The sequence below is a fragment of the Staurois parvus genome, unplaced genomic scaffold (genome assembly GCF_062004578.1).
Source record: "Staurois parvus isolate SC_StPar_1 unplaced genomic scaffold, SC_StPar_1.0 ptg000607l, whole genome shotgun sequence".
In the NCBI taxonomy this organism is placed as follows: Eukaryota; Metazoa; Chordata; class Amphibia; order Anura; family Ranidae; genus Staurois; species Staurois parvus.
Genome location: NW_028318403.1, coordinates 2,476,227 through 2,489,538, shown reverse-complemented (window position 1 = coordinate 2,489,538; position 13,312 = coordinate 2,476,227). Strand labels below are relative to the sequence as shown.

The following is a 13,312-nucleotide window of genomic DNA, read 5'->3' as shown; positions in this document are numbered from 1 at the left end:
ATTACACTGTATCAGTGTGCAAGCTTCCAGTGGAGGATAAGTGATAAGCTAGTCTTATGGCAAAACAACACTGTTGCAGTATTAGCGCAAATATTTTAATGTGGATTATTACACACGTTAATGTTGATTTTTGATTGATTCTAAATGGGTTATCAGTGGTTTGCCACAAAGGTTTTAATGCACTTGCTTTTTTTACAACACAATGCACCACAATGTGTAGATGGTTCATATCTGTGCGGAGAGCTACAAAGCATGTTTATTGTGGTGCACTAAGTATATACGTCCGGGTGATATTTAAAATGATTGCATAGTAATGCACAAAGAATCAGAGAGTAAAGACAGCCATATATTATGTGATTTTTATTCCTTCAACCACAGCTTGATTCCCCCATCAACACTGTTGATGGGGAAATCCCTTCCATGGAGCTATTATGTTCTCCTGGCAGGGGGGCACGGTGAGAGCCGCCCCCACCAGAAGAACACAGTGATTATTGCTAGTGGCTACAGCCACTGGCAATAATTGCATTAAAAAAAATCGGACAGGTTGGTTGTATCCATGTACAACAATCATTGGGTACAATCAGCCTGTCCAGGGATGATTCGAACCATCTATGGCCGGCTTTAGGGTTTGGGTTAGTTAGGGTTAGTGATTAGTTGATCCTAATGATTAGGTAATGGTAGGCGTTATGATTAGCTAGTCTTAGTAATTGAGTTTGGATAAGTGATAAGCTATTCTTAGTGATTAAATAGAATTAGGGCTAGTGGTAGTTAAGCTGGGTACACATTGATCGAACCAGCCCCTGAACTGGTCGAATTTTGATTTGTGTGTAGCCCTCTATGTTAAAGAGAAGCCAATTGTTAGATCATTAGCAATATTTTTTTTTTGGTGAGACTCATCATTAAGAAGTAAGGGGAAATCATCCCAATGTGGATACAAACAGCTATAAAACCAGAAAGATGGTCAAACCCTTCATTAAAAAAATTAGGTTGGACTGGATTTTAAATACATTTTTTTTTTACTACTGTGAGTGGACCATGCACTTGCTGCTATGGCTATGTGTCAGAAACGAATGGTTTCCATACGTAACATATCCACCACAGCCATCCTGATTGTGCTATTTCATATTATACTGTACTCAGTCTACACCCCTGCTTGAGTTAATAAATATCACTAAAATATTGTAGCTGCTAGCCCGGCTGCAAATCAAAAACCATTCACCAAAATAAAAATAAAAATATTTCATTATTTTCCTTTCTATTTCAAATTATGACTTTATTGCAGACTACCAGTTTCAAATCTATTATGTCGGAAATACAGTATCTATTTATGTGTGTGTTCTGAACCTTGCTCTATATATTGTAAATGCTTTTTGGCTGTTCTGTCACCTACCAAAAATAAAAAGAATTAAAAACAATGTTTTTTATACTGAAACATCTCTAATATTCTATTAGCTAGAGTATGTACTTTACATTTTTCTTCCTTAACAAAAATGGATTTTGTGTTTCACAGTAAATCAAAAGAGAAGATAATTGAAGTTTCCCTGCTGTCCACTAGAAGACGATATCGTGGATGTGGAGCTGCCAGGTACATGTTACAGGTCAGTGTCTACAAATATCCATGGAATGCTTCTATTTTGTCACTCAGATGTCTATTTTCGGAAATAAATAAATAAAGGAAAGGAAGCTAAGATGTGAGATTGGTGATCCAGCTACAGTTTAATAAATTAGTTCTACTTATGTACCTGTTTTTAGTTTCAGCACAGAGATTTCAAGATATTGTAAAACATATTTTGTTTGTTATAATGAATTGTTTCATTGCTCAGATGGGCTCATGCATATTAAACATTTCATGCTTTAATTAGTTGTTTTCCATTGAAAATATTAGTGAATGCATTTAATTTCATTCTGTCCCTTATACACTAGAAGTGGGAATTATGAGACCTGTCACACAGCACAGGAAACAAAAAAAAAAAACCCCAAAAAACATATACACTATCTGATGTCCCTTCAAATGCATGACAATTCCAGAGACAAAGCGCAGATATAGAGTAGCTGGTGTCCCTTTAAATGCACCATAGTGCAGGAGACAAGGTGCTGATATACAATAGCTTATGCCACTTTAAATGAATAACAGCAAAAGCTCATGTCAGTAAAGAACATAATGTGCAGATATACAACAGCTGATGTCTCCTAAATATAGGGACGTGCAATAGACAAGGTGCTGAATATGCAATAACCAATACCAGTTTAAATTCATGACAGCAAAGGAGACAAGATGATTATATACGGTAACTAGTGCCCCTTTAAATGCAGGACAGCATTGAAGACAAGGTGTGGTTATACAGAAGCATCAACATGTGATACAGCATTGCATATAACACTGTACCACAGTAGCTGACAGAACCAGTGGTATGCCAGTACAGAAAAGAACAAGTGTGTTTATTGCGGACAATGTGCACAATGCAAGCCACTCTTCAGAGACCCTGAACTGTAACTTGTTGGATTGCAGCCACCACACTTTATGGTCTACAAAATATTTCTAGAATATGATTGGGGTTTAGGTCATGGAACCATGCCTTCTGTAATCATGCCTCCTACTTTCTCACCACTGCTTGTTGTGTTACATCAAACAGAGTGCGTAATAATTCAAGCAGAGATGGCCAGATCAGAGGCATCTTATTTCACATTTGTAGATAAAAAAAAAAAAAAAAAACATAAATCAAGAAACTGAGTACTGCTGGTTTTTCTGGAACTTTACTAATGTGTGATTTGAAGGTGAGCACCAAGATAAATTTCCAGACGTATGACTTCATATCAGGATTTTTCAGTCCCTTTTTTTAGCCTTGGTAGAAAGATTGATACTCTCCTGTATTGCCTCCTAGGTTCCACTCCAACATTACTTCCCCTCTACTTCCTTTTCTAAAGAACAAGTAACTAAAATTATTATGCAGGCAATAATAAAGCCTATAGTAAAGAAGAACTTTATTAAAATAGTTGGGGAATTGCGCACAACATTTCAAACAGATCTGAGGCACACTGAGGAAAGCTCCTCTGGTGTGCATGTAGCATACCTCTTCAAATGGTGGGTGTTACCAGACTATGCCCAACAGTGAGAGTGGTTTAAGAGACCATGATTAAACAGGGTCTGAGCACACTCTCTGTATATACTGCACACATACTGTATGCCACAGTCCTTATACACACAAAATACTCCTCAGGACACACATAAACCTCAGCATTAAAACATTGGAACTTTTCCATTACGTATACTTTTCTGCATCCTAATTCTGCCTTAAACTTAATTTTAAAAAGGTAGGCACTAGAATAAGCAACTGTTGATACAATAAACACCTAAGTAAGCAGTATGAAATGTGCAACAGTGTGCAGTGGTCAGAATAGGAAATATACAGCACAGATTACGGAATAAGGTGGTGTGGAATAGGGAAAATGTAGAGGGCAGAATACGGCGATGAGGAACAGGAACATAGAATGCAAAATAAGGCATTGTGGGATAGGGGACATAGAGTGCATAATATGTATTGAAGCAGTGAAGAATATGGAATTACAGTATAGAATACAGAATAAAACAACGTTGAATCGGTAGCGTAAAGTGCAGAATACAAAATAAGGGAGTAGGTAACAGGGGATACACAGTCAGAATATAGAATAAAGTGTTTTAAATAGGGAGCATGCAGTGCAGAATAAATGGAATAAGTTGGTATGGAATAACTACTTGACCTCTGGAAGATTTACCCCCCTTCATGACCAGGCCATTTTTTGCTATACCTCACTGCGTTATTTTAACTGACAATTATGCGGTCAGGTAATGCTGTACATACATTACATTTATGTAATTTTTTTCACCACAAATAGAGCTTTTTTTTTTATAAAAAAAATATTTTTTACTTTCTGCTATAAAACCTACCCAATAAAAACGTTTTAAAAATCTGATTTCTTCATAACATTTGGCTAATATGTATTGCTACATATTTTTGTTTAAAAAATCCCAATAAGCGTATGTTGATTAGTTTTCGCAAAAGGTATAGCGTCTAGAAACTATGGTAAATATACCCGAATTTTTTTTATATTTTATATGCTCGTAATGGGGGCAATCAATGACTCATAGCGGGATTGCAATATTGCAGTGGACAATCTGACAATAGCTAACATTTTGTGGGAACCAGTGATATAATGATCAGTGCTAAAAATATACAGTGTCACTGTACTAATGACACTGGCTGGGAAGGGGTTAAACATCTAGGGCAATCAAAGGGTTAACTGTGTGCCTAGTCAGTGTTTATGTGTACACATTGTGGTGTTTTTACTGGGGGATGTGTTGGATTGTTCCCTGCTTTGTAGGGAAACCAAATCCAGCATATCACAGCTGACAGGACACAGCTCTGCCTTGTTTACATAGGCAGAGCTGTGGCCTGTTTCTCTCCTCACTGATCAGGGCATGCTAGCAGTCACCCAGTACATTGTGATCGGCTTCTGCTGTGGCAAACCACAGCAGAAGTGGCACACTGGGAGCGCATGTACCCCCTAAACAAGGAAGTGCAAAATCACGTGTGTGTGTGTATATATATATATATATATATATAATATATGATTTTGCACAGAGCAGCCACCCTGTAGCAGTACATCTTCTATAGGGTGGTCCTTGACTGGATTTGACTGGATAAGGAAAATATATAACTGAATATGGAATAAGATGGTGTGAATAAAGGAATGTACAGTGCAGAATACGGAATAATGCAGTGTGGAATAGGGAATAAGGAACACACAGGACAGAACATGGAAAAGGTGGTACAGAAATGGAAAATACATCACAGGAATACAGAATAAGTTGTTGAAGAATAGGGAATGCACAAAGCAGAGTACAGAATGAGTCAATAGGGAATATTGAATGTACTGTGCACAATATGGGATAGGTTAAATTTCCGCTCTTCTGCATCTTTCTATCCCATTCTCTTTTAACAGTGATTTTTTTCTCAAAACCTAAATGCAGGAAAAGAACAAATTACTAACGCATAAACATGAATCCGCAGATGAGTTCAAGGTGGGGTGGGCTGGGGAGAGAAACTTTTATAGGGGCTTGAATTGATACTTTTTCTATTTTGGTAAAACCCCAAGGCTTGGTTCACAGTGCCACAACTTGAGATCCAACTTGCGAGACCCCAGGTTGCTTGACATATGAAATCCCATGTTAGTCAAAGAGAGCCATCTTAATTAGTACTACTGAAGTCGTCCGACTTTAGAAAAGGTTCCTGTACTACTTCAAGGCGACTTCTATCCGACATGTGTCCATATACTTTAATAGAACCCGCCTCCAAGTCGGATCCTTATCTATATTGATGTGATTTGGATCCTACATTACAGGAAGATTACCCAGGCATTCCCTGAAAGTTGCTTTAGAGTTGCCTCAAAGTAGTACTCAAGTTGCCTGGCAAAGTCGCACTACATGTCGTGCGACTTTCAGGTAGCAGTAGTGTGAACCGCGACTAAATGGTTATCTGCTCTTTACGTTACTGTTGTAACCCACCCCCTTTTTTCTGTTTGAGTCAAAAATTATAAGATATATTGCAACAATATTCTGGTAAGCGTAAAGTGTAGGATCACAAGGTTAAGTACACACTCATCTCTCCCGTTTCTGATGTATAAATACTTTGAAAGTATATTAACCATTTTATACAGGAATTGTATCTTGTCCTTGCACTGACCATACTTTATCCTATATGTTAACTTTGTAAGTTGTTGATATCTTTGGAAATCATTTTCAAATCAGAGTATGACAAAAATAATAAGGGATAAGATTAAAGTGAAAGAAAACCCTAACTATGAAAAGAAATTCACTCTGGTCCGTCCATGCTATCCTGCACTTCTGTGTAAGGGAGTGCTCAACAACGGGTGTGAATTCCGGGAACGGTGACATCACCCATAGACTCCTATGGTGCACCCTCCTCTCCATATAGCAGTCATTGGCACGAGAGAGGGACCTGCAAGGTCACATGACCAGCCTGGAGCAGATTACAAATAGGTAAATACACACATCTTTTTTTATACAGGTTAGGCAAGATAGGTGGGTGGAAAGGGGAGGGAACACTTTTAAGAATAGTTATAGTTGGGCTTTTCTTCCACTTAATTTAGATTAGATACTTTATTATTGTTGTATTCAATATAGAGAATACAACAATAATGAGTCTGACGGCAGCAAAAAATAAATACATATACTTATCCACACGTACATGTACAGTATATGCACCAGTTTGCATACACAAATTATATATCAATAAAATGTAAGCAATAGTCAGTTCAATAATGCAAATGTATCCAAAATAATGCAAAAATAAATGCAAATATAACAGTAGGAGAAAAACATACTAATACAATATTTTCTTACAAATGCCAAGGTGCATTAACAATCTTGCAAATGTGTTATCTGTAACACAAAAGGTTATCTAAGAGAAATTCCCAATTTTATTTTACCTTCTAATGGTGCATTCAGGAACGAAAACACAAGTAAATAACTTTCTACTAATTGTTTACTGAATGTATATATTGTTAATAATTACTTTTTAATAATGTTTATAATTTATTTTATGTATTCCTGAACATACATTTATTTTTAATTATCATTATTATATACACTAATTATTTGTTTTCATTATTTATATTTATTTTATTTATTGCTGAATTGCATCTTTTGTTTAGAGTTCTTCTTTAAATAGACACTAAGATGTCTGTTTATAAAAAAGTGATATTTTGCCATTTTTCCTAAATATCGAAATATTGATTTGGACAGTTTTACCTACCGTATTTCTAAAGCTGCTGTGGGCAATGTCTCCACTGATTCTTACTATATTTTGACAGAGGTGAAAATAATTTCACAAAATGTTTTTAGATTCTGCCATTGTGAATTCAATTTCCATCTTAAAAAAAATATATGCCAGCAAAATTAATAAAATGCACACATGTGTAATATACTATATTTATAAAAATTATAAGAAAAGACAAGGAGAATTTCAATTGTGGAATAGGATTAAAACTACTGTAATATGGTAGCTATAGAAAAATTAGCTCAATCAGCACTAAACTCCTGGTACAAAAAATTGTATTTAAATATACACTACTGTGAAAAAGTTTTATGCAGGTGTGAAAAATGCTATACATCAAGAATGCTTTCAGAAGTGCTAATAGTTTATTTTTTAGCAATTAGCAATATGGAAAATAAGTGAACAGAAGAGAAATCCAGATCAAATCAATGTTTGGTGTGACTACCCTTTGCCTTCAAAACAGCATCAATTCTACTAGGTACACTTGTACACAGTTTTTAAAGGAACTTGGCAGATAGGTTGTTTCAAACTTCTTGGAGAACTAACCACAGATCTTCTATGGATATAGGCTCCCTCAAATCCTTCTGTCTCTTCATGTAAACTCAGACAGACTCGATGATGTTGAGATCAGGGCTCTGTGGAGGCCGAACCATCACTTCATGGACTCCTTGTTTTTCTTTACACTAAAGGTAGTTCTTGATGACGTTGGTTGTATGTTTTGGGTCATTGTTCTGCTGCAGAATAAATTTGGAGCCAATCACATGCCACGCTGATGGTATGGCATGATGGATAAGTATCTGCCTGTGTCTCTCAGCATTTAGGACACCATTGATCCTGACCAAATCTCCAACTCCATTTGCAGAAATGCAGCCCCAAACTTGCAAGGAACCTCCACCTTTCTTCAATGTTGCCTGCAGACATTCATTAATGCACCACTCTCCAGCCCTTCAATGAACAAACTCCCTCTTGCTACAGCAAAATATTTAAAATTTTGACTCATCAGTCTTTTCTGCACCCCAGTTCCTATGTTTGTGTGTATGGTTGAATCGCTTAGCCTTGTTTTCACATCAGAGGTATGGCTTTTTAGTCACAGTTCTTCCATGAAGACTATTTCTGGCCAGACTTCTTCAGACAGTAGATGGGTGTACCTGTGTCCCACTGGTTTCCACCAATTCTGTGCTGGTGGCACTGCTGGACATATTCCGACGTCGAAGGGAATTAAGCATGATGTGTCTTTCGTCTGCTACATTGTTTCCTTGGCTGACCACTGCATCTATATATCTTTGTGCTTCTGCAAAAAAGCTTGAATGGAACAGCTTAAAGCCCCACTCTGCTTTGAAATATTTGCCTGGGAGAGACCTTGCTGATGCAGTATAACTACCTTGTGTCCTGTTGCTGTGCTCAGTCTTTCCATGGTGTATGACCTTTGGCATGAAACGGTCTTCCACAACCTCAGGAGCAGGGTTTGACTGCTCCTTACCCAGTTTTATGCCTCCTATACAGCTGTTTCTGTTAATGACTGTTTTACAACCTAGCTATGAAATTGATGATCATTAGCTTCTGTTTTGTATAATTGGTTAATCATACACCCGACTCTAATCCAACAAAATCCCTGACGTTGTGCAAGTGTACAAAGTGTGGAAGTGTAAGAATTGATGCTGGTTTTGAAGCCATAGGGTGGTGACACCAAATATTGATTTGATTTAGGTTTTTCTTCTGTTTGCTCACTTTGCATTTTGTATAATGATAAAAATAAACAAATAACAGATATATTTTTTAAAGCATTCATAAATTACAGCATTTCTTCACACTTGCATAACACTTTTGCACAGTATTGTGGAGGAGGGAGTATCATATTACATCTTTAATCCTTTTATCATAAAGAAGTTGAAATATCCTGCTATTATTGGGACATAAAGCTATTTTGCCTAATTGAAAGTTAGGCTTATTTTAAGGTAAGCGCATAATAATATTAAAGTCTGCTGAGCAAAATAATAAGAAGTGAACATCTGATTTGGATTGCATTAATTGATTTTGGGACAGTCACTATATATTTTTTATTTTTTCATTTTTTATATTATCTTTAATTTTTGGTTTTATTTATCACATGGTGGACATTTTTTATATATTTTTATATTAATTTGGAATATCAATTTTTCACAGTTTTATGAATTTCTAATTATTTTCACAATTGTATGAATTTACATTTATATTATAATGATTATTTATCATATGTTTGGATTAAGCACATCAATAAGGGATTAATTTTATTAGATTAATAGCACCTATAGGTGGTTTATATTTCATAACTGGAGCGCGACACAGTTGCACTTAATTTTAGATAAAGTTCTTTGGCTGCACTCATGAATGCTATTACTGGAGGACAAAATAGGAAAAAGGAGCAGAAGAGGGAGAGAGATTTGGGGGAAGGAAGGAAAGAAATGAAGTAAGGAAGAAAAGGAGGGAGGGAAGGAAGAAAGGGAATGGAGGAAGGAGAGAATGGAGGAAGAAAAGGGAGGGAATGGAGGGAGGAAGAAAGGAAAGGAGAGGAGGAAGGAAGGAAGGGAGGGGATGGAAGGAGGAAGGAAAGGAGGGGAGGGAGAGAGGAAAGAAGGAAGGGAGGGGATGAAGGATGGAAGGAGGGAATGGATGGAGGAAGGAAGGAGAAAAGGAAGGAAGAAAAGGAAGGGAGGGAATAGATGGTAGAAGGAAAAGGAAGAGAGGGGAGAAAGTAAGGGAGGGGAGGAAGGTCGGACTTACATGGATGGCAGCTGGCTCACTGGCTCATTCAGAAGCATTACAGAGCTGTCAACTGCTCTGTATACAATTTCCCGCCCACACATCTCAGAAGCTGCATGGACTGGGGTGTGGATGGACACAGGGGGAGGCAGAGCAGATCCAGCCTCTCTCTCTCCTGTTGGTGTGGAGATTGGGGGCAGGGGCTTGGCCCTGAGGAGCACACAGGGAGGCCCACAAAGAGTAGTCTGATGGATGGCAGGGGGTGATTGGTGCAGGGGTGAACGTTGCAGCAGTGAGGGCAGTGACAAGCCCCCATCTTCCTGTATGGCTTTCAATGAAGCAGCTGGAAGCCGTGGGAGGGAGAGTAGGAAAATCGGCTTCCAGATGCTTTATTGAAAGCCATACAGGGAGATCGGTGCTTGTCACTGCCCCCACCGCTGCACTGATCATCCCCGACTTTGCTCCTGATACATCTCATCCATGGGCACAGAGTGTCTACAGGCACTGACACCTACCTCATGCATTTAGACAATATTTGCCTATCCCCTAGGAGCCTATAGGTGATGTCACAGTTTCCAGAATTCACAGCTGTTGTCGAGTGTTCCATGACCCAAGGGAGCCAGAGCTGCTGAATCATATTACCGGGCCAGATTAAAAAAAGGTAAGTATACAGATCTTTTTTACACAGGGTAGGTAGGAGGAGGGGCGCTTTTAAGAATAGTTCGTGTTGGGCTTTTCTTCCACTTTAAAGCTGCTTACAATTTGTTAGGACAGTTTGTAACGTTAGATAAACAGACCATAAAACATTCAAGCATTTTTTGTTATCCTCTACAAGAGCCTGTCTCGTAACAAAAAAAGCTATGACAAGTTTGCATTGACTATGAGGCCTACAGTGAACCTAAATATGTGCCTTTAGACTGTCAATAGTATGCAAAGAATAGATCCCTAACTGGTTCAGGGACCTGACCCTTGCAGTCTAGCAGTACTGCAGTGCAGGGAACAGGGGCAGACTGATAACTCATGGGGCCCCCGGGCAATAGGGGATCATGGGGCCCCTGTGTCCTCGCCCACACCCAAAAAAACCTATGAAACAGCCAATGAAAGGTACCAGGGGCATCTCATGGGGCCCGCTACTTACCCCAGGCCCTCAGGCAGTGCCCGAGTGCTCGAATGGTCAGTCCGCCCCTGGCAGGGAATTATATCAAGGCATTTTTAAGTACTGACAAAAGTGGCATGCACTGTAAAATGTATATAAAGCCAAAACTTTTTACTTTTAGTTTTGAATATATTAGCGAATTAGGCAATTAAGACCCACTCTGCCCAATCTTTTTTTTTTTTTTATCTTGCGGTCTTTGTCTTGTCATGGAGATATGCTTCCTGTCCCAGGCACAAAACAAATCTTCCTGTTTAGCACAGAGAGACAAAAAATTTCCAAGGCAAAAAGAAATGCCCTGCTAGATAGTCATGGCTACCATTTGAAAATATGGGACCCCATACAGCTTAACTAATCAGGCCCCCACCCTCCTTCTTTGTGAATATCATTGCTAGTGTTTGGGCTGGGCTGTCATATCTGTTGCTCCTCGGTATCACCCCATCGTCTGCAAAGAAGATCAGCCAGATTGAAGCAGATACCCATACAAGGAGTCAGCCACGTCCCTGGCCCCGTCCGCCACATCTGCCCGTCTGGGGGAGAAGCTGCTGTGCCCTGAGAGAATGCCTGCCAACTGTTAGCTACAGAGCACTGACGGGGAATGCAAAGGGAGGAGCTATATATTAGACCCAGGGGGCACACTGCACCAGGGGGGAGTAAGCCACAGTCAGCCCCTGCAAGGCATAGGGCCAAGCTGCTGATCCAATAGGGCCCAGGCCCATTATGAGAGCACTGCCAGTACCCCCTATCAGTGGCCCTGTAAATAATTGTCAATGAAAACATTGTCCCCCCCCCCCCCCCTCCCTATCCCCTGTTCCTGTGACAAGTCAAAAATTATAGATATCCCATCAAAGGTGTTTTAACGCTTCCCCCCTATACTCATTCTACAAAAAAAAAAGTGTTGGCTTTACTTACTCTTCAAAACTACATTTATTGATTTTGAATAAATATGTAATTGAGTTAAATGCTGTTTACTATGCCTGTCTGGTATTCAGCTTGAATGATATAAATTCAAATTATACACATAGGAGTGAACACAGCACAGAAACAATTGTAAACTCTTTGCAGTTGTTGATTCAGAAACATAGCACAAGGAAAGTGTGGAAACTGCTTCATCCTGTCGTGGAGTGCTGTATATCATCAGGCATTTAAAACTGCCAGGAGATGGACTGGACTTTCTTCAGTGGAATTATTAAACAGGGTGTCAGCTGTGTGTAATTTGAGAACTTTTCCCAGATAGAGATCCTTATCTTTAGTAGCTTCTGTTCTGACTTTCTTGACTTATCTGAGAGTCTAATGTAATACCATAAGAAACAAGGCAATCTCTAAGCAATTGGGCTCGTTCATACTTGCAGCAGCCCTTGCCACCCCTCTTAAAAGTGATCCGCAGTGGATGACAGGTGGCTGGTAGGCAATATGTTGCCTCTCATCACCTGTTTTAACCTTGAAAAGCCTGCACTGCCACAGTGCAGCTTATGTATTACACTTGAATGGTCCACGTTTGGTGGCAGTACTACTCACCATATGTGGCAGAGTGTGTAATTTTTTCTGTGGCCGTGGCATGTGTACAGCATTGAGCAGCTGCATATTTTGGGTGGTCATAGAGCAACAAACCCACAGCCTGCTTTTACTGCCCCCTAGCTTTCTAGGCGAAGGAGGTTTAAGGACCCTTTCACTTGGGTGGTCCAATCAGGTCCACCTTTCAGTTTTTCAGGTGAACCTGATCGGAAGGTCCATATATTCTGATGGACAGGTGGGTGTAAACTGACTTGTGTCCATTTACACCCGCCTACCTTTGGGTTCGATTTGGTCCGCTAAAAAAACAGAAAGGGATATTCCTCTGCTTTTTAGGTGAATCGGCTCTGAGGGTAGTTGGGTGTAATCGGACAACTGGAGTCCGTTTACACATAGCCGCCCATAGAGCAGAATGGACTCTGTCTGTGTCCACTCAGCAGAAACTGAACGGACATGGAATTGTCATCTTCCCACTCCAATCATCTAAGGATCTGTTAGCTGATCCCCTGCTGATTAGAACAGAATCTGCCCCGTGTGGGCCTAAGAGTACATATTACACCCACCTTTCACAATGAATGGCGACAGGTATCAGCAAACTACCAAAGGACTGGGCTTCCTTACAACAGCTTGTAGGCTGGTAACAATCTCCAACTGGCACTGACTGGAGGAATGCACAAGTCCCTCAATGTGCTGTAGCAACCTACTGATTTCAGATGGCTGTTCATCTCCAGAACTTTTCCTGTCAACTCTTCCCTGAGAAGGTTTAGTCAGGGAATGTCTGCCAAAATTGGAGTAAAGAGAAGATTCTTGCCCAATACAAACATAGCCACCTTGATCAACCAAACCGTCCCTTATAACTTTAGACACCCCCCACGTGACTCAGCCATCCAATTAATGCTGTGTCAGGTGAATCGTCTATGCCAGTATCGGTATGTAAGGAAACTTGAAGTCCAGTCAAAACTAGAGAAATTACTAAGAAAGGTATAGTATCTCACAAGGTCTATAAAAAAAATAGCAAAGATTCTGAACTGTAGTTCTACAGAAGGATGCTAATAATCAGTACGACGGACATTGT

At 39.4% G+C, this 13,312-nt stretch overlaps 1 protein-coding gene across 2 annotated transcripts in view; it reads left to right on the top strand.

The window, feature by feature from the left end:
• Positions 1-13,312, top strand: part of LOC149449707 (uncharacterized) — a 402,043-nt gene that overhangs the window by 340,523 nt on the left and 48,208 nt on the right. For both annotated transcript variants that reach the window (XM_089692868.1, XM_089692869.1), the window contains exon 6: positions 1,511-1,598. In XM_089692868.1, the coding sequence (XP_089548994.1) occupies positions 1,511-1,598 (88 nt within the window). The remainder of the gene's footprint in view (positions 1-1,510; positions 1,599-13,312) is intronic.